The sequence below is a fragment of the Hyla sarda genome, chromosome 4 (genome assembly GCF_029499605.1).
Source record: "Hyla sarda isolate aHylSar1 chromosome 4, aHylSar1.hap1, whole genome shotgun sequence".
NCBI lineage: Eukaryota > Metazoa > Chordata > Amphibia > Anura > Hylidae > Hyla > Hyla sarda.
The window spans coordinates 22,898,945-22,919,544 of NC_079192.1; the positions used below are offsets into that span (position 1 = coordinate 22,898,945).

General features: G+C 47.5%; 1 protein-coding gene and 2 non-coding genes across 4 annotated transcripts in view; 2 read left to right on the forward strand and 1 right to left on the reverse strand.

Annotated features, from left to right (window-relative positions):
• Positions 1–20,600, reverse strand: part of STAG3 (STAG3 cohesin complex component) — a 249,753-nt gene that overhangs the window by 118,705 nt on the left and 110,448 nt on the right. For both annotated transcript variants that reach the window (XM_056570147.1, XM_056570148.1), the window contains exons 15-19: positions 15,140–15,245; positions 8,145–8,248; positions 5,014–5,106; positions 4,378–4,467; positions 3,618–3,818 (exon numbers count right to left, since the gene is read on the reverse strand). In XM_056570147.1, coding sequence (XP_056426122.1) covers positions 3,618–3,818; positions 4,378–4,467; positions 5,014–5,106; positions 8,145–8,248; positions 15,140–15,245 — 594 coding nt within the window. The remainder of the gene's footprint in view (positions 1–3,617; positions 3,819–4,377; positions 4,468–5,013; positions 5,107–8,144; positions 8,249–15,139; positions 15,246–20,600) is intronic.
• Positions 15,580–15,653, forward strand: TRNAI-AAU (transfer RNA isoleucine (anticodon AAU)). Its single transcript has one exon. It is a non-coding gene; the product is annotated as a tRNA-Ile (tRNA).
• On the forward strand, positions 17,685–17,758 carry TRNAI-AAU (transfer RNA isoleucine (anticodon AAU)). The gene has a single exon. It is a non-coding gene; the product is annotated as a tRNA-Ile (tRNA).

A 20,600-nucleotide genomic window follows, 5' to 3' on the forward strand; every position in this document is an offset into this window, starting at 1 on the left:
AACACGGCGCCCCAGCCCGACAGGCTGGCATCCGCTGTAACAACCTGCCAGTGAAGGGGAAGAAAGGAGCAAAGCCACCAGAACAGAGACTGACGGACCCTGAGAGGGAGAACAATCTACCGATCGAAGGACAGAGGAGACCTGTTCCATCGAGAGAGAATCGCCAGTTGAAGGGGGCGGTAATGAAAACGGGCAAAGGGTACGTCCTCCATAGTTACCACCATCCAACCCAGGACTTCCATACAAGTGTGGATGGAGACTGATACCTGGGTCCGAAGGAAGCGGCCCCCCGCCCGAAGCGCCAGACGCTTGTCCGGCGGAAGACAAATTCGGGCAGAGGCCGGTCGAATCGAAATCGCAGAATGGTTAGAGACTGGGTAGGACGGAGGACTGACTTGTCCCGATTGACCATCCCCCCGAAGTGAATCAGAGTGTGGACAGTGATGTCCAGATTCTCCAGAGTCTGGGCTCTGGTTGGAGCCTTGATGAGAAGGTAATCCAGATAGGGTATCACCGAGATACCCCTCGACCGTGATAAGCCCATCGAAAGGAGCGATCCCTCGGAAGGGAGGCGAATTTGATTCGGTAACCGTTGGACACCACGTCCCTGACCGAAGGGTCCTGAATGTGTGGAGTCCAGATGTCTCGGAAAAAACAAGAGACGACCTCCCACCCGAAAAGAAACCGCGGGTGGGGGCCTCACTTCATGCAGAAGTGGGTTCGCGATTGCCCGGTTTGGGCGGTTGGAGTCCGACTTCCAAGACGGGCGTGCCCGGAACGAGGGAGCCTTCTTGTCCCGCGAGGGCGCCTGCCCGGACCCTTAATGGGGCCAGAGGTCCGAAAGGACAGAAAGGAAAAGGACTTCCTTTGGGATGTAGGGCAAGCCTTAGTTTGAGGTAACAAGGAACTCATACCTCCCATTGCCTCAGAGAGAATCTCATCAAGGCGTTTGCCAAAAAGACGGCCGTCCGTAAGGGGAAGCTCAGTGAGAGACCTTTTGGATGCGGCATCCGCATTCCAAGCTTTAAGCCACATAGAGCGGCGGAGGGCCGCTAGGTGACCCACAGCAAAGGCAGAACAACGGGCTGACTGCATGGAAGCTGTGCACAGAAAGTCCCCAACTTTGGCGCATTGGAGAGCCAGAGCAGATAGATCCTCTGGAGGGGGGGATCCCGCTAAGATATCCTGATGGAGTTTTTGGCACCACTCCGACAGGGCCTTGGACACCCATGTCGAGGTGAAGATGGGAAGAAGAGAAGAACTTTGCTAAAGATTCTACCTTCTTGTCCGCGGGATCCATGAAGGCAGCGGCATCTGCCAGAGGCAGTATAAACGCCTTAGAGATCCGGGAGATTGGTGGATCCACAGAGGGAGGGGAAGCCACCTTAGCGACAAGGTCCTTGTCAAATGGATAACGCTCTTGAATTGTCTTGATTCCCAGGAATCTCTTGTCTGGATGTTTCCATGCGGATTCCAGAATGTCATCAAAGTCAGCGGTCCTCCAAGGGAAAGGTGTCTCTTATGGCTGTCACCAGTGAGTTCACCATAGCAATTGAGTCCGAGCGGTCCTCTGGGTCAGATGCCGGTTCGGAAGCCTCGTCCACTAGTTCACCAGGGGAATGAGAATGAGTAGAGGCAGTCTTGTAGGGGGGGCAATCCAGACCAGGTACGCGACTCTGGCGTGGCAGAGCAATGACTCAGAGAACGTCCTCTAGAGGAGCGATGCTTGTGCCCAAATGATAGGGAGGGGCGGGACCCGCGAGGGGAACGCCCACGTCTATCCGAAGACTCAATGGAAGAGTCAGACGAGGCACCCCTAGCACGCTTGTGAGAGCGTGAGGTACGAGGGGACGAAGAGCGGGCCCTCTCAGAGATCCTGCGCCGGGATGACCCCTTCAAGCGGACACCATTTCGTAGGAGGCCTCAGCCACCCGGCTGAACCCACCGGGACCGAAGGGGCATCAGGGAGCACCAGGGGGTCTGGGGGAGCAGGCAGAGCAAGCGGGCTCAGCGGAGCCAGGCATCCTGGTATTACAGTGCTGACAGGTATAGTAAGTCACTAAATTCCCAGGTTTCTGTTTAGAGGGATGAACAGCCCTGGGTACGGACATAATGGGGTAAAAAGGAGAAGACAGGGACTTTCTCACCCAGATCTGTGTCCCCTGTCAGCTGCAGTGAGGAGAAATTGCTCCGTGCAGCTAGCTAGACTCATAAAGCCAGCCAATAGGGAGGGAGGGGAGTGCCTCTGAGAGCTCCCCCCGGGCAGTGGGCAGAGCTACAAGCGTCGAGGAAGAATTGTCATGGCGCCCGCTCCTTGTCCCGATGTCTCCTTGTTCCCCATGGCGCCCATCTGACTGTAATGCGCTCAGGGGAATGGAGCGGGCTGCCAGGGCGCCGGCAGCCTCTGAAAGTAAAACTGAGCCGGCGCTGAAGTGCCCGGCTCATAACAGCGCTGCGGCTGCAGCCGTGGATAAGGCGCTGTGAAGGGAGATATAAGCCGGCGCTGAAAGCGCTCGAGCTGAAAGGCGCCGTGGCTGACAGCCGCATATGAGGCGCTAAGTAGTGTCCAAAAAAAACACACCACAAACACAATAAAGGAATTTTTGTAATATATGCCCCCTTAGTGAAACTGCTCCCCCAGCAAATGCAGCCCCTGTTAAAAAAAAGCCCCAAAAACTGAGGTGGGCCAAAACAGGGGGTCTCCAGAGGCTGCGAGGCTGTACCTGTGGAAAAAGGTACTTACCTCAGTCAGAAGAACTTACCTAATGGAGTCTTCAGTAAAGTCTTCAGCCAGCTTATGGTCCCTGCATCACGGCTGGCTGCTATGCGCGAGCGAGGCGAGCAGAGACATAGGGGGACCCGGACCCATGAGGTACCACCCAGGCGCTGACCGTTGGCGAGGGGGGGGGCTAACAGCACATATAAGCAATGTCTGTCCCCCCTTACTCGCAATGGGGAAACAGGGAACCGCAGTCCCCACCTGAAAACAGAAAGAAAAAGGAATAAAAACTAACACATCCCTATACTAGGAAAACAAAAAACAAAAGACATGGTCTGGAGCAAACCAGACCCGTCCACCTCCTCAGACACTAAGCTTAAACTGACTAGCTCAGAGCCTGAAGACGGGTATATCCTGCTTGGAGGAGCTGACTTTTTTTATTACCATAGTGTCACACCTCCTAGAGACAGCAAGATACACCCACGGTCTGTGTCCCCAATGGAGCCGATAGAGAAACTCTGCGCTTCAATTGCTGTGCCTTTTTTAAAACTGCATACCTCTGTTTCCCTCTATTATATGTGTTATGAATTGCGTTAATGTAATTCATTTGAATTGTGAAAAACTAGAGTCCTTAGCAAAATTTGAAAAAATCCATATGATATCCCAGCAGTTTGGGAATATGTTGTTTTGGACTGTAACCAACATAAACAACTTCTAAGTGGTAAGTTCACAACTTGACGGAATATATACTGCGGATGCAGGATGCCTCGGTATTGTAAAGAATAGTCACGGACACCTTTGACTATAGAAAAGAAAAATGCCAAAAAATCTGTCAAAGATTCATTCGGCACCTCTCATGTCTGCCGTTAGGTTTAGGAAACGCCGGACTGGTAGATACCTGCAAAATATCTGGAAGATCATTCTGGAAATGGGCGGTGAGTTTGTCCACTAGCTGGCTAAGCATAATGTCTGTTCTCTTAGAGAAAGCCAGGTCCCGGTCACATAAAATGTACAAGGCCCGAGAGCAGGCCTCCAGGACCAGAGGTTCTGTGTGCTTCTCCATGATATCATGCACTTGGATAAGGAGCAGGTCCAAATTCTGACAAGAAGAGACTGAGGTTAAAAAGAGTATGAAAGGCAGAGAGCATATACCCATCTGTAAGGCGTCCCTCAATGAAGTGCGACTGAGAAATATAATTCATAGATACACCTCAAAGCAAAACAAAAAGTCCTGCACCGTCCCCACTCTATTAATAGGTATCGTTCCGGTCACTGCAGCAATGGAGCAGGTATAATGAAGAAAGCAATTATAGGTGGTGCTACACGTGTGAATCACAGACCTATAATAATATTTCACGCAAGAAAAAAATCACGGAGCGCTCACCCACTGGTATGGCGGCAGAAGGACTTCTTCATCCGAAGGAAGCACCGATCCGTGCAGGGAGGTGGCAGATGGAAATGGGGGAAGTTTAGACGCAAGGCCACGGACCGTATCACGCCACTAAGCACTTCGTCAGGCCGCTTGAGGCGGCCTGACAAAGCGCCTAGTGGCGTGATACGGTCCGTGCCCCGGCATCTGATCCGTGGCCCGGCATGCAGATTTTTTTCTTGCGTGAAATATCAATATATAATTCAATCCGCCCCCTATCCACTCTTACCTTTTCCTGCCTCTCGGTTGAGTAAATCTCTAGTTCTAGGTACTGGACAACCTTTAGGAGCACGGTCATTTTGTCTTCATCAGCTGAAAACTGGATGCAGCAAATGAACCATGAAAGAAAACATAAGGGAGGATGTGGAGACACCAAGACCTCTTATGGTATGTAAATATATGCAGATATTAAAGGGGTTATCTAGAGATTATTTTTATTTTTGCTCGGCCATTGCAATAAAAAATAATAAACTTTAACTTACCTTCCACCACTTCCCGGTGCTGCCGATATTGGTCTCTTGTCGTCCGGCCCAGATCTTCTTCATGGTTTTGGGGCCTGACATGTAACACTGCGCTTAGCTAATCGCCAGTCACAGCGGTGTCACGCCTCGGCCGGTGATAAGCTGAGCAGCAGTGTGATGTAATGGGCCCGAGCTCCGCTTCCTTCCTGGTGCCCTGGCCCGTTACAGCTGCTTATATATATATATATATATATATATAGATACATACATATATATATATATATATATATATATATATATATATGGATACACACACACACATGTCAATCTGCATGAAAGGGTTAATAAGTGTAATATTTTCCAGTCACATCTCACAGTCTGTCCTCATGATGAAGCTGCTGTACCTTGGCCAGAAGATGAGGTAATGTCACGATCATGTGGCGGCTCAGCCTCAATTTGTCCTCTGCCTGAATCTTCTTATCCTTCATAGACAGAATCTAAAACAAGAAATATCGGGAAAATTATACATCGGAATATGAGCCCCTTATAACATTCTGAACATCACCAAACAACATTTTCTTCTCCAACGTTCTGTAAGGATTTATTTCTAAACATATTTTCAGTGGACAAAGTTTACTTTCTCCAACACAAAGTTCCAGATCCCCTGCATACACTTAAAGGGGTTAGCCAGGAAAAGATAAACAGAGCTAATTTCTTTAACTCCTTCAGGACGAAGGGCGTACCTGTACGCCCTATGCCAGGTGTTTAAAACGGGGTCACACCGTGATCCCGCATCACACCGGGTCAGTCCCGGCTGCTAACGATAGCCGGGACACTGGGCTAATAGCGTGTGGCACCGATCGTTTTGCCGTACGCTATTAACCATTCAGACGCGGTGATCAAAGTTGATCGCCATGTCTAAAAATGAAAGTAGATGCTTCCCAGCAGCTCAGTCGGGCTGATCGGGACATTGCGATAAAATCACGATGTCCCGATCAGCTAGGACGCGAGCGGAGACCCCCTTACCTTGCTCTGTCGCGTCCGATCGGCATTTGATTGCTCCAAGCCTGAGCTGCAGGCTTGAGCAATCGAGCCCCCTATCTCGCTGATCCATGCAAAGCTATGGCTTTGCAGGGATCAGGGTAAAAGATCAGTGTGTGCAGTGTTATAGCCCCCCATTGGGGGACACAGAGACCGTGGGACATACCAAAGCAGTCCCCGGGGAGGGAGAGAACCCAAGCAACTCAGGTGGAAGGCTGGGCCACAGCCGCCTGCAACACCTTGCGACCCAAACCAGCGTCAGCGGACGCAAAAGGTGTGCACCTGGTAAAATTTTGTAAAAGTGTGCAAGGATGACCAGGTGGCCGCCTTACAGACTTGCTAGGCCCAAGTCCTGTTATGGAGAGCCCAGGAGGCCCCAACGAAACTAGTGGAATGAGCTGAGACCTGTAAAGGCGGAGTCTTCCCTTTGCAGCTGTAAGCTTCCGAGATGGCAGAACGGATCCACCGCGAAATGGTCGCCTTCGAAGCAGAAAATCCCTTACAACGACATTCCGTAAGCACAAAGAAGGAGTCACACTGGCGAAAGGAAGAAGTGACCGAAAAGTAAATCCGAACGGCCCGTACCACGTCAAGACCCTGAAGCAACCGTTCCCTGGGATGGGACGGAGCTGGGCAAAAGGACGTGAGCACGATATCCTCATTTAGGTGAAAGGCGGAGACCACCTTAGGCAAAAATGATGGGACCCGATGGAAAACAACTTTGTCCTGGTGCAAGACCAGGTAGGATGAATGGCAGGAGAGAGCCACTAGCTCCGAAACTCTCCTAATGGAAGTGACCGCAATGAGGAAGGCCACCTTCCAGGAAAGAACATGAAGAGAATTGTCCCGGAGAAGTTCAAAGGGATTACCCGGCAAGGCACTGAGCACCAGATTCAGATCCCATGGGGGGGGGGGGGGGGGGGGGGTAGGGGATCTGTATGACTGAGCCGAATGAGCTACACTCTGCAGAAAAGTGCAGATGTGAGGGTCAAACACCAGGGGGCGCTGAAAGAGAATGGAGAGAGCCGACACCTGACCCTTAAGGGAACTGAGAACCAAGCGTTGTTCCAGCCCATACTGCAAAAAGGAAAGAAGGCATGGAAGGTGGAAAACAACTGTGGAGAAGGATTGAGACTTTCCCGATTCTAGTCTTGATCAGGAGGTCATCCAGGTAGGGGATGACAGACACACTCCGGGCTCGCAGGATGGTGAAGGGGAGATAACGCTGATGCGCGGGAAAAATTGGGATGTGAAGGTAAGCGTCTCGGATATCCACCGAGGAAAGAAACTCCCCATGATCCATGGATGCCACCACAGAAGGAGTGACTCCATACGGAAATGGCGCAGGTGAAGGTGGCGGTTAAGGAGCTTCAGATCCAGGATCGGGTGGACGGAACAGGGGGACTCCAGGGTTGATAAATTTGAATAAAAGATAGACCCTAGGAAAAGGGGGGGGGGGGGGGGGACAGGTAGCGCCATTCTTCGCATATGGGCGAACAGGTAGCGCCATGCTCCTGAACCCTCACCTAAAAAGTTACATAAAAGGGAGGAAAAAAATCTACATACACGTCCCTAAACTAAAAAATAAGAAAGTAGAAGACCAGGTCTGGAGAACTCCAGACCTGTGTCTGCCTCCTACGGACACTAAACTGAAACTGATAGCTCAGAGTCTGTAGGCGGGTATATCCTGCTGGTAGGGCCAGACTTACTTTTTGTTGCCTAGTGTCAGCCTCCTGGTGACAGCAGCATATACCCACGGTCTCTGTGTACCCTAATGGAACTGAACAAGAAAATATGTCTATCTTATCCCCTATCCAAAGGATGTCTGATCGCGGGGGGTCCCAGTGGCAGGCATCCCGCGATCAGTGCCACACCCACGGCAGCATTCTATGCCGGGCTGCTGCTCCAGTCACGCCCCCTCCCATAAACATGAATGCAGGGGGGCGTGGGGTGGTGTCACGAGTGGCGTGGCGTGACATCATGTCTCCAGTCCCGGAAACACAGCAACCTGGGAATAGGGGATGTCTATGGCTGGAATACCCCTTTAAGGTAAAAGCAGATGGGCTCTTTCAGTGCCATTTTCTAGAGCAGTGTTTCCCAACCAGTGTGCCTCCTGCTGTTGCAAAACTACAACTCCCAGCATGCCTGGACAGCCAAAGGCTGTCCAGGCTTGCTGGGAGTTGTAGTTTTGCATGAGCTGAAGGCACCTTGGTTGGGAAACATTGTTCTATACAGCAATGTGTCTGTAAACAAAAGAAGTAGTAGTAGACTGGCTTACTACCCGCATGCTAGGTCTATGGCCCAGCTTTATCAAACTGTGTGAGAGACAAAGTGGAGAGATTGTCTCACAACAACCAATCAAAGCGCAGGTAATGAGCTCTGGTAAAGCGAATGCTGAGCTGTGATTGGTTGCTATGGGAAAATCTCTCCACTTTTTCTGTCACAGTTTGATAAACATGGGCCTATGAGAACAGTCTCAGGCAGGCTCACCTACCTTCTTTGCAGGTACTCTGCCAGCTGGAGACGTCCCCTCTGCTGCTTGCCTAATGGATGACACTAAGATCTTTATCAGAGCGCTCTCCTCCTGGTCATCTAAGCCTACAAAACAGGGAAAGATCTCTTAATATATCTACCAAAAAGAGGGTTCACATAAATACAAAACTGGTCTCTATTTTGCACAACTCTGAATGACACCTACACTGTAGAATGGAGGTTTTTGGGTGACCCTGATACTTGGGTCATGTATTAGGCCTGCACAATTTGGGGAAGTGTGCAATTAAAGGGGAACTCCAGTGGGGAAAAAAATTCTTGGTCGCCTTATTGGGGGACACAGAGACCATGGGTATCTGCTGCTGTCCACTAGGAGGCTGACACTAGGCAAAAAAGAAGTCGGCTCCTCCCAGCAGGATATACCCGCCCACTAGCACTGAGCTAATCAGTTTTAGCTTAGTGTCAGTAGGAGGCAGACACCGGTCTGGAGATCTCCAGACCTGGTCTTTTATTATTTTCTAGCTAGCGATGTCTAGTTAGCATTTTTTTCCCCCTTTATTATGTTTCTAGGTTGGGCAACAGGAGCATGGAGCTAGCTGATCTCCCACATGCGACAAAGGGGCGCGGTGCATAAAGTATGGGCAGTCAGCCCCTTCTCACCAATGGTCAGCACCTGGCAGTAGTACCCTGGATCTGGATCCCCCACTTGCCTAACTATGGCAGCTTGGCGCGATGCAGCACGGCCTTTAGCTGACGGAAGACTTCAAGGATGAGTATGAGAAGAAGGAGGGGTTGTTCCTGCCTTTGCTTTTGCAGCCGTTGTCCTCCGATCTTCCAGTATCGGAGGTTTTCTTTATCCCGCTCCTGCCCTCGGAGTTCTGCTGGATTGGCTTAATTGCAGCTGTTGCTGTCCTAGCTTTCACATTGACCCTCTTTGGGGCACTTTTCTCTGGTCGGGGTTTTGTTGGTTCTTGCCAGGTCCATACCCTGGCTTCTCCAGCCCATTGTGCTGCCCTCTCTTTCTCTGTCAGGGTACATCTTGCTAGGAAGCCATCTTGGTGGTCCTTGTGCTTCCTTCTGGATGTGAAGGCTCTGTTCTCTGCTCTTTCTCTCCAGTGATTTTTCTGCTTAGAATGTCTCTAGGCCTTCCTCTTGAGACCTTTTTTTCTGGGTGCCTTTGGCTCCCCGGGGTTCCCCGACAATCTCGGCTGTGGCAAGTCATTCCTCCTTTTTTGGAGTGTCCATTGTCCTGTGCTTGCCCGCCAATCTAGGTGGGAACCCTCCCGAGTCCTGGTAATGTCTTCTTTACCTCGCCTTGTTGCTTAGGTTAGGTTGACATCTCACTGGGTCCCCTCTTTTTTCCTCTCGGTGACTGTCCTTCTGGGTTGTTACTCTCGCGGTCATCCGGCAGCAGAAAGAGGATGTCCAGCAGGAAAACTTTTGTTATAAAACTTCAAGTTTATTCCATAGTAATATGCAGCTACGGGTGGGGACAGGCAAGGTGACACGTTTAAGCCTACATAAAGGCCTTACTCATACTCTCTCGGTCATCCAGCCCCTTCCGACCATTGGAGTCCCCTGCTTTATCGGCCTTGTCTATCCCCTAGTCTCTTGTGTCTGCGAGTGCCGGGCGGCACGGTGACCTCAGGGGTAGTGGCCACTATTCTCCGCTAGGGTAGGTCACTCTTCCCTGGCAGGCCCAGAGTCGTTCTGGTCCCTCTCCCTCGGTATTTTGCCTTTTCAGGCTCTCCTTGCCCTTGCCTCTCTTCAGGGTGGCCTTTCCATGCCTTGCACTCAGGGGGGGGGGGGGGTGAGGTTCTACCTGATGCTTCCACCATTCTGGGGGTTCCTGTTTCTGGCCTTGGCGAGGCTCCAGTCCCGCTCTTCTCCGCCATTTCTCTTCAGAGGCAGTCTCTGTTCGCCACTCCATGTCCTGCCCCGGCCTAGATGCTCGTCAGCTGGAGTGTTCACTCTGGCTTGAGTTTCTCTGCCTCTCCTGGTTTGGGACTCCAGGGTCCCTCCATTTCTTCCTGGATCTGGGATCCTGTTTCTCTGGGCGACAGCTCCAGTGTTCCGGATTGCTCTGCTCCTTCCCTCCAGTCTATTTGTGTTCCTCCTTCTTCCTCCGGAGTAGGATGGGCCCGGATCGTATTGTCTCAGGGTAGAGGGCCTGCTGGTTGTCCTGGTTGCCCAGTCTGGCCGTATGGGCGTAGTCCACCTTGTCGCTCTCATGGCTATGCGGCGTACTCTTGGGTTCTCCCTTCCTCCTGGTTTTTCGTGGGGTGGGTTTAGGATTGAGGAGTTGAGTCTGGCCCACTCGGTTCGGGTGGTTGGCAGGTGTGTCTGCCTTAGCCTTCTTCTGGGCCAGTTTCTTTGGGCGCTCGGGACTGTACATGAGTTTTGCTTTATTTCTCTCTTCGTCCCATTCTAGCGTCTCTAGTATCTGCCTTCTGAGCCTTGTCTTCTTTCTGGGCGTGCTTAGCTGTTCTTTTCTTGTTTTCTCTCCTCCGCCTCTGTCCAATGGTTGCGGATGGACTCCTGTCAGGGCTCTCCCCTCCAGCTTATCCGGCACGTTTCTCTTCTGAGATTTGCGTTTCATCGCCATGTTTGCCTTACTTGGACGAATCTCTGCTTTAGGGGTTCTCATATCTCTCTCTCTTCTGCGTTTTGGCGAGGCCTTGGTGGTCCGGCGTCTTCTGTCTTTTCATCAGAGGTATTTTCTGCTCTTCTGCCAGGACCGATTCAGCCCAGCAAGCCTCCAGGGCGACCATTTGTTGTCTTATTTGGTTGCCTGTCGGACTCCAGTCCATGCACAGTTCCTTCCTTTTTGGGTCCTGACTCGCCCCTCATGTTTTGCGGGGGCTTCCGGGTGGTTAGTTGCTGGTTTCCGGTTTCCTCTGAGCCTTGTCAACTTTCTTGGGCGAATGGTTATGGCTCAGTCTCTGGCCTGACCTTCCCTTCTCTGGTAGTTCTTTTTCCCACCCAGGGGCTGCTTTGGGACAGCCCATGGTCTCTGTGTCCCCCAATAAGGTGACAGAGAAAAGGAGATTTTTTTTGTACTCACCGTAAAATCTCTTTCTCATAGCCTTCATTAGGGGACACAGCACCCACCCATTTACAGTCACCTGGTAAGGTTTTTTGTCTTGTATTATTTTTGATGTCCTTCGGACGTTTTCTCCTTTTGTGGTTTGGCTTCTCCTACTGCTTTGTGACACAACTGATTAGCTCAGTGTTAGTGGGCGGCTATATCCTGCTGGGAGAAGCAGACTTCTTTTTTTGCCTAGTGTCAGCCTCCTGGTGGACAGCAGCATATACCCATGGTCTGTGTCCCCTAATGAAGGCTACAAGAATGGCGAGTACAAAAAAAAAATCTCCTTTTTTAATTCACATGTGCCAGAAAGTTACACAGATTTGTAAATTACTTCTATATATAAAAATTGTAATCCTTCCAGTACTTATCAGCCGCTGTATGCTCCAGAGGAAGTTGCATTTCTTTCTGGAGTTCTTTTCTGTTTGACCACAGTGCTCTCTGCTGTGAATGTCAGGAACTGTCCAGAGTACATGCAAATCCCCACAGAAAACTTCTCCTGCTCTGGACAGTTCCTGATACGGACAGAGGTGCCAGCAGAGAGCACTGTTGTTGTCAAGGAGTGTCTCTGCTTAGGCCTTAAATGTGAGTGACTGCTGCTGTTCAATTTGTGTGCTGAGTGTCGACGTAAGAAAAGAATACCACACAAGAGAGTTTGGTATAATCTCCTTTCTCAGCCAAGAAAGTTCTGTCTTTATTAAGGAAGTACATTGTTATATATGATTATCAAAAGGGGTGGTTGTCAATCACATAAAAAATCATCTTGCCACGTCTTGATTGGTTATCCAAGTCCATATACCTATACGGGCGTAAGCATTTATTTTTAAGCATTTATTCAATCATAGTCATATGAGATTATAGGGCAGAGTTCCTGTTTTATTTTGAAGATTACAGATGTATCCGCTATTTTGCACCCATTGTATTCTCCTCAGAATGATTTCACTCAGACTCCTACTCATTTCATTGTTACATCTTCCTCTTTGGAACACCATAAATCTTCTTTCTTGCTTCTCAAATATTATCCAGAGAGCAGGTTCATCTCTTGGTTACAAGCAAATAGCTAAGCTGATATATCTGATAAGAATAATAATGTTTTTCTGCAGCATATCATTAGCATGGATATATCTATATATTTTGATATATTGATCAGTAATCAGAATCATTGTAATCATCCCCAACATTGTCAGACAGAAAAGAACTCCAGAAAGAAATACAACTTCCTGTGGAGCATACAGAAGCTGATAAGTAGTGGAAGGATTAAGGTTTTCAAATAGAAGTAATTTACAAATCTGTTTAACTTTCTGGCACCAGTTGATTTGAAAAAATTGTTTTCCACCAGAGTACCCCTTTAAGGAGGTAAATATTGCAATTTCGATATGTGATTGCGATTTAATAAACAAAGGGTGAAATCTCCCCCATTTTATGTCCATTCCACTCATTTCATGTCCAATCCCCCCATATAGCCCTTTCCCTCATTGGCTATGGGAAGACACTACATGAAAGAAGCGGAATATCTATATGAAAGGAGGGGAACAGCGCTACATGAGTGAATGGTGCTATATATAGGTAATTGCCTATACTGATGGGTATGCTGTTTCTCTTTTGTTTGTTTTTGCAATCCTTGATAACCCGTTTAACCTGACATCCCACTCCATGTCACTTGACCAACACGTGACATTATGGACAACACATGGTTATGCTCTACAGAAGCGTTTGCCGACCAGTGTGCCTCCACCTGTTGCAAGACTACACCTCCCAGCATGCTCGGACAGCCTTCAAGTGAAGTATGTGCAGAGTTTCCTTGTGTAAATTCTGCACAGAATCTTTGCAGAGTGAACGGGGCCTAAATCTGCATTTCTGTGACATAAAGACTGAACATATATTTCTTCAGATTTATTCTGCTACAAGAGAGCTAGTGGTGAAGAACCTGTATTGCAAACACCAGGACATCTGAACATGGTTTAAGGGAGCAGAATCTGGATGAAGAGAAGGTCTCTACAACATGTCTAGTAATAAATAGCAGAGGATTATTCTGAGCATTATTGATTAGTTATACCTATAAGAAAGTCATTGTCACCTATCCTTGGAAAAAAAATTTGACATGTTGCCATATGAGTTAAAAGCTTAGATTGCACGGGGTCTCAGACCTCCTGAGATCACAAGTTACAGCTGGGTGAAGTGCGTGGCAGCGCGCACCTCACTTCACGACTGTTGCTCAAACCCAACTCATCCACCAAAGACTAATGCAGTAAATAAGTGGGACGGAGCAGCTGGCTGGGGAGTGAGGAGCACTGCTGCGTAATTCACAGAGTTATAATTCGCAATCGCAGCGGGTCCCAGGACTTAGGACTGATGCGATCTAACACTTTTGTCATGTCAAAAGTTTTTCCAAAAGTTTGTGACGCTTTAAATACAAACAGGGATGCAGAAGTAATACGGGGGGGATTTTTAGTATGTTATGGACATATTCTAGGACCTACCAATAGCGACGTCATTTAAGGCCCCTTTCACACAACAGGTATCATCCTGCTTTTATACTGCCATTATTTTACAATAACGGATGAAAATAAAATGGTTGCAATAACTGGTAATAACAGATGACCATTGTCCGCTATTTTTAATGTTTTTCTTTCTTAAAAAAACCTGATGTTGTTCATCTGTTATTACCAGTTACATCCGTTTTAATTAGGGATCGACCGATATCGTTTTTTTAGGGCCGATACCGATAATCGGTGGAGGTTAGGGCCGATAGCCGATAACTCATACCGATATTCCGGTATAAGTTATCGGCTATTTATCCCCCCTCGACACCACTGCAGGTCATTGATTTAAAGCGGGCGCTTTAAATCAATGCACTGCAGTGGCTTTTGCGGTGCCATAGACCGCCGCCGACGCCACTCGCTTCTCTCCCCCTACCTGTCAGGGTGGTCAGGGCCATCCATCCTTCCTTCCTGTAGTGTCTGGCGGCATTCAGGGTGGAGGGTGCAACGGTCCAGGCTGTCCTTCTTCTCCGGCAATCATCTTCTCCACTCCGGGCAGGCTCCGGCCTAGTACGCTGCATAGACGCCGCTGCGCAGTGACGCCCGTGCGCAGCAACGTACCTGACGTCACGGCGTAGCGGCGTCTATGCAGCTTACTAGGCCGGAGCCTGCCTGGAGTGGAGAAGAGGACCCCCGGAGAAGGACAGCCCGTACCGGTGCACCCTCCACCCGGAATGGCGCCGGACAGTACAGGAAGGATGGATGGATGGCCCGGACCACCCCCATTACGGGTAAGTTTATTTTTATTTTTTTAATGACTCGGAGGGTGGGGGAGGGGCCTGACCGGTATAGCGGTATGGGCAAAAATCCATAGTGGTATACCGCCCAGCACTACGGTGGGGGTGCGACGCGGTGGGTCGGTCGTGGTGCGGTGGGGGCGGGGCATTATCGGCAAGGTAATTGCCTTTACCGATAATGCCCAAAATCATGATTATCGGCCGATAATATCGGCCATACCGATAATCGGTCGATCCCTAGTTTTAATCAGGTTTTTTTTTTTTTGTTTTTTTTTTAAGCTGTACTGAGCATTTTCAGTAAAAAAAACCTGACAATAACTGATGATAATGGATGTTTTTTTTTTTACATCCGGTTCCCATAGGCTTCAATTTTAAATTTTAACGTCCATTTTTTCACCATTTTTTTTGCCGGACCAAATATTAGTGCATGCACCGTCTTTTGTGCCGGCAAAAATAACTGACATTAGTAAAAACGGACATACCTGATGCAAAAGGATGTTCAAAAAATCCCATTGACATGAATAGGATTTTTTGACGGCCGTTTTAAGGACTTTTTGCCGGGAGTAATAACGGAGGTTTTTTTATAGGATGATACCTGTAGTGTGAAAGGGGCCTAAACTTGGTAGAAACTTACACGTTTTCTTCATCAGGAGCAGATCGGTCTGACACTCCCAGTCTTTTAATGGAATTGAAGCAATGTCCCACAGACTGTCCACCAGGTAGGCAGCGTGTTCATGTAGCTGACAGAGAGAGATGGCAGGTGAGAAACACAAGTACTGGGGAGGAGTCCAGCTACCCATACTGTACACCAATGTTTTCCAACCAGGGTGCCTCCAGCTGTTGCAAAACTACAACTCCCAGCATGCCCGGACAGCCTTTGGCTATCCGGGCATGCTGGGAGTTGAAGTTTTGCAACAGCTGGAGGCACCCTGGTTGGGAAACACTGCTGTACACTATACAGAGAACACTGACTGCTTTATATATTTATATATGTTTACCCACTCCACAAACAAGGCTGCAAAGTTCAGGAAAAAATTTGACGGACTTCTCTGCTATGTCACTGCACAATAAATTGGCCGGTTAGCTCAGTTGGTTAGAGCGTGGTGCTAATAACGCCAAGGTCGCGGGTTCGATCCCCGTACGGGCCAAGATATTTTTATGGAACAAAGAAGGCACATTCTGAGTTTAGCTAAGGGGTTAAGATCAAAAGCAAATTTGATAAAGTGTTATTTTACTAAATAAGTCGATAAATCCACAGTAGGAGAATTTAACTCCTTAGTAACGCGGCCAATTTTTTTGTGCATATTTTTTTTTCTTTCCCTTCTCCCTTCCATCCACAGAGCCATATGAGGACTTGTTATCCACGGGACTAACTACTCAGTAATGACACCTTTCATTTTACCATAAAATGTAAGGCGAAACAGAAAAAAAAAACTATATTCGTGGGGTGGAATTGAAAAGTATAGCAAATTCATTTTATTTTTTTCCTCGCAGTGCACTTTATGGTAAAACTGACAAGGTTATCTTTATTCTGTTGGACCAGTGTTTTCCGAACAATGTATCTCCAGCTGTTGCAAAACTACAACTCCTAGCATGCCCGGACAGCCAAAGGCGAAGGAGTTGTAGTTTTGCAACAGCTGAAGACACGCAGTTTGGAAAACACTGTGTTGGAAAGTATGATTGCAACAACACCAAATTTGTTTAGCTTTTGTTTTATTTTCCTAAAAATAGTAAAAAAAAAAAAAAAAACAGTAAATAAAAATAATATAAATGCTTAAAACTGCAATGTTCTGACCTCTATAATGTTTTTATTTTCTGGTCAGTATGAGTTCGGGGCCGTATGAGTACTCACTTTTATGTGCCGTAATCTGTAGCTTTTTTGGTACCATTTTCGTGTATATGCAACTTTTTGATCACTTTTGATTCAATTTCTTCTGGGATGTGACGAAAAAAATCAGCAATTTTTGATTTTATTGTTTTGTGTTTACATCATTGACCATGCAGGATCAGGGATGTGATAATATAACCCCTTAATGACCACGAACGTATATTTATGTCCTTGGCCGGCTCCTATTATGTGAAGCGCGCTAAGGAGCCGAGCTCGCTTCGTATCTGCTGGGTCTCGGTTGCTGTCAGCAACTAGGACCCGCGGTTAATACCGGACATCGCCAATCTGGCTGATGTCCGGTATTAACCCTTTAGACGCTGCGATCAAAGTTGATTGCGTCGTCTAAATCGGGAGAAAATACTGCTGGTTAGCTCAGCGGAACTGTTTGGGACCTCGACGGTGAAATCGCGGCATCCCGAACAGCTGAGGGGAAGACTCCTTACCTTGCTCCTCGCTGTCCGATCGTCGCTCCATTGCTCTAAGCCTGAGATCCAGGCTGGAACAATCGAGCACAGATTACACTGATCAATGCTATGCTATGGCATAGCATTGATCAGTGAATGCAATCAAACGATTGCATGTAGTAGTCCCCAATCGGGGCTAGAAAAAGGGTAAAAAAGGAAAAAATAAATAAAAACAAGTGAGTAAATGTGATTTAACCCCTTCCTGAATAAAAGTTTGAATCACCCCCCTTTTCCCTTTAACTCCTTAACGACCATGGACGTGTATACACGTCCAGGCGGGATGCACGTTCCCACAACAGGACGAATATACATGTCCATGGTTCTCATGGGTGCTGCCCAGTGCACCCACCAGATCCTGGCAGGGACTCGGCTATAACACACAGCCGGGACCCTTCCGCACTGCCAGGACAAAGTAAACTTCGGTTCCGGCAGTTTAACCCTTACAGCCACGGTCGGAAGTGACCGCAGGCTTTAAGTGTTTTGACAGAGGGAGGGAGCTCCCTATTTCTTCCCTGCAGAACCTGAAAAGCAATCGCGGGGTGCTGTGTGTGATCCCCAATGGGCAGGGGCCTGCCACACTGCCAGGACCGAAGAAGACTTCAGGTCCCGGCAGTTTAACCCTTACAACCGCGGCCGGAAGCGACCACGAGCTGTAAGGAGATTAGACAGAGGGAGGGGGGCTCCCTCTGTCTCTCTCCTGTAGCACACTGCAACGATTACAAAAACGAAAAAAACCTGTAGTCCTTAAGGGGTTAATAGTTCAGAAAATTCTACACACAGCAATACCAAATTTATTTCATTAAAGCTCTCACAGAACAATATAAGTTGGCCGGTTAGCTCAGTTGGTTAGAGCGTGGTGCTAATAACGCCAAGGTCGCGGGTTCGATCCCCGTACGGGCCAAGTTTTTTTTTTTTTTTTTATATATTATTTATTAAAGGGGATGAAACACAAAAATAAAGAGGACACAATCTGAGTTTACTTGATGATTAACATCAGTAGCAAATATGATAAATTATTATTTTACTGTATGAGTAGATGTTCGGAACAAATTTCCAGCTGATATGGATAGAAAAATCACAGTAAAGGTATTTTACCCCAGGAGAACACAGGAAATTTTTATTTTTTCCTCCTCGTCTTCTAAGAGCCTTAACACAATTTTTCATCTACAGACCCATATGAGGCTTGTTTTCCATAGGACTTGCTTTACTTTGTAATGAAACATTTAATTTTTCCTGTGGATAGGGGATATGTTTTTTCTTCAGTTTATAGAGAAGTGAGACACCTAGTGGCCAAGAATTACCCTAGAAAACTTTTTTTTCTAGGGTAAAAGGTAATTTTTGGTAAATGAATTGATTTACAAATACAGTTGCAAGAAAAAGTATGTGAACCCTTTGGAATTATATGGATTTCAGCACAAATTGGTCATAAATTGTGATCTGATCATCTAAATCACAACAATAGACAATCACAGTCTGCTTAAACTAATAACACCCAAAAAATGAAATCTTACCATGTTTTTATTGGACACACCATGTAACGAACCATTCACAGTGCAGGTGGAAAAAGTATGTGAACCCTTGGATTTAATAATTGGTTGAACCTCCTTTGGCAGCAATAACTTCAACCAAACATTTCCTGTAGTTGCAGATCAGAAGTGCACAACGGTCAGGAGAAATTCTTGACCCTTCCTCTTTACAGAACAGTTTTAGTTCAGCAATATTCTTGGGATGTCTGGTGTAAATCGCCTTCTTGAGGTCGTGCCACAGCATCTCAATTGGATTGAGGTCAGGACTTTGACTGGGCCAATCCAGAAGGCGTATTTTCTTTTGTTTAAGCCATTCTGTTGTTGATTTACTTCTATGCTTTGGGTCGTTGTCCTGTTGGAACACCCATCTTCTGCTGAGCTTCAGCTGGTGGACAGATGGCCTTAAGTTCTCCTGCAAAATGTCTTGTTAAACTTAGGAAATCATTTTTCCTTCGATGATAGCAATCCGTCCAAGCCCTGACATAGCAAAGCAGCCCCAAACCATGATGCCCCCATCAGCATACTTCACAGTTGGGATGAGGTTCTGATGTTGCTGTGCTATGCCTCTATTTCTCCACACATAATGTTGTGTGTTTCTTCCAAACAACTCAACTTTGGTTTCATCTGTCCACAGAATATTTTGCCAGTACTGCTGTGGAACATCCAGATGCTCTTGTGCAAACTGTAAACGTTCAGCGATGGGTTTGTCCCATTAAATCCATTCTTGTTTAGTGTTTTACGTATCGCAGATTAGTTAACAGGGATGTTAGCATATTCCAGAGACTTTTGAAAGTTTTGTAGCAGACACTCTAGGATTCTTCTTCCCCTCATTGAGCAGTCTGCAATGTGCTCTTGCAGTCATCTTTACAGGACATCCACTCCAAGGGAGAGTAGCACCAGTGCTGAACTTTGTCTCCATTTATAGAAAACTTGTCTTACCGTGGATTGATGAACAGCAAGGCTTTTGGAGATACTTTTATAACCCTTTCCAGCTTTATGCAACACAACAATTCTTAATCGTAGGTCTTCTGAGAGCTCTTTTGTGCGAGGCATCATTCACATCAGGCAATGCTTCTTGTGAAAAGCAAACCCAGAACTGGTGGGTGTTTTTTTTAAAAGGCAGGGTAGTTGTAACCAACACTTCCAATCTCATCTCACTGATTGGGCTCCAGTTGGATGATAGCTCACTAGGAGATATGTCATTAGTCTAGGGGTTCACATACTTTTTCCACCTGCATTGTGAATGTTTACATGGTGTGTTCAATAAAAACATGGTAACATTTAATTCTTTGTGTGTTATTAGTTTTAGTAGACTGTGATTGTCTATTGTTGTGACTTAGATGAAGATTAGATCACATTTTATGACCAATTTGTGCAGAAATCCATATAATTCCAAAGGGTTCACATACTTTTTCTTGCACCTGTATGTTGGGCTTTTACATGGAGGGAAGTTCATTGAAATGACAGCGATCCTTTGAGCATGAATGTAATTGAAATATATCGATCTTTCCCTCGCTATATAGGTAGAACTAGTTAAGAAAGCAAATAAAAAATTCCAAGGCTTGTTGGGGTACTGGATATAAGTTAAAATGTTAATATTTATTAAATTTTTTTTTTGTCAGTGCCGGAAAGAGGTGGTGGGGGTATGTTTTTTTTAAATCTAATATTAGAAAATGTTTTACTCTGTACAATTGTCACGATGCCGGCTGGCAGGTAGTGGATCCTCTGTGCCAGAGAGGGAGTGGCGTGGACCGTGCTAGTGGATCGGTTCTAAGTCACTACTGGTTTTCACCAGAGCCCGCCGCAAAGCGGGATGGTCTTGCTGCGGCGGTAGTGACCAGGTCGTATCCACTAGCAACGGCTCACCTCTCTGGCTGCTGAAGATAGGCGCGGTACAAGGGAGTAGACAGAAGCAAGGTCGGACGTAGCAGAAGGTCGGGGCAGGCAGCAAGGATCGTAGTCAGGGGCAACGGCAGGAGGTCTGGAACACAGGCTAGGAACACACAAGGAAACGCTTTCACTGGCACGATGGCAACAAGATCCGGCAAGGGAGTGCAGGGGAAGTGAGGTGATATAGGGAAGTGCACAGGTGAACACACTAATTGGAATCACTGCGCCAATCAGCGGCGCAGTGGCCCTTTAAATCGCAAAGACCCGGCGCGCGCGCGCCCTAGGGAGCGGGGCCGCGCGCGCCGGGACAGGACCGAGGGAGAGCGA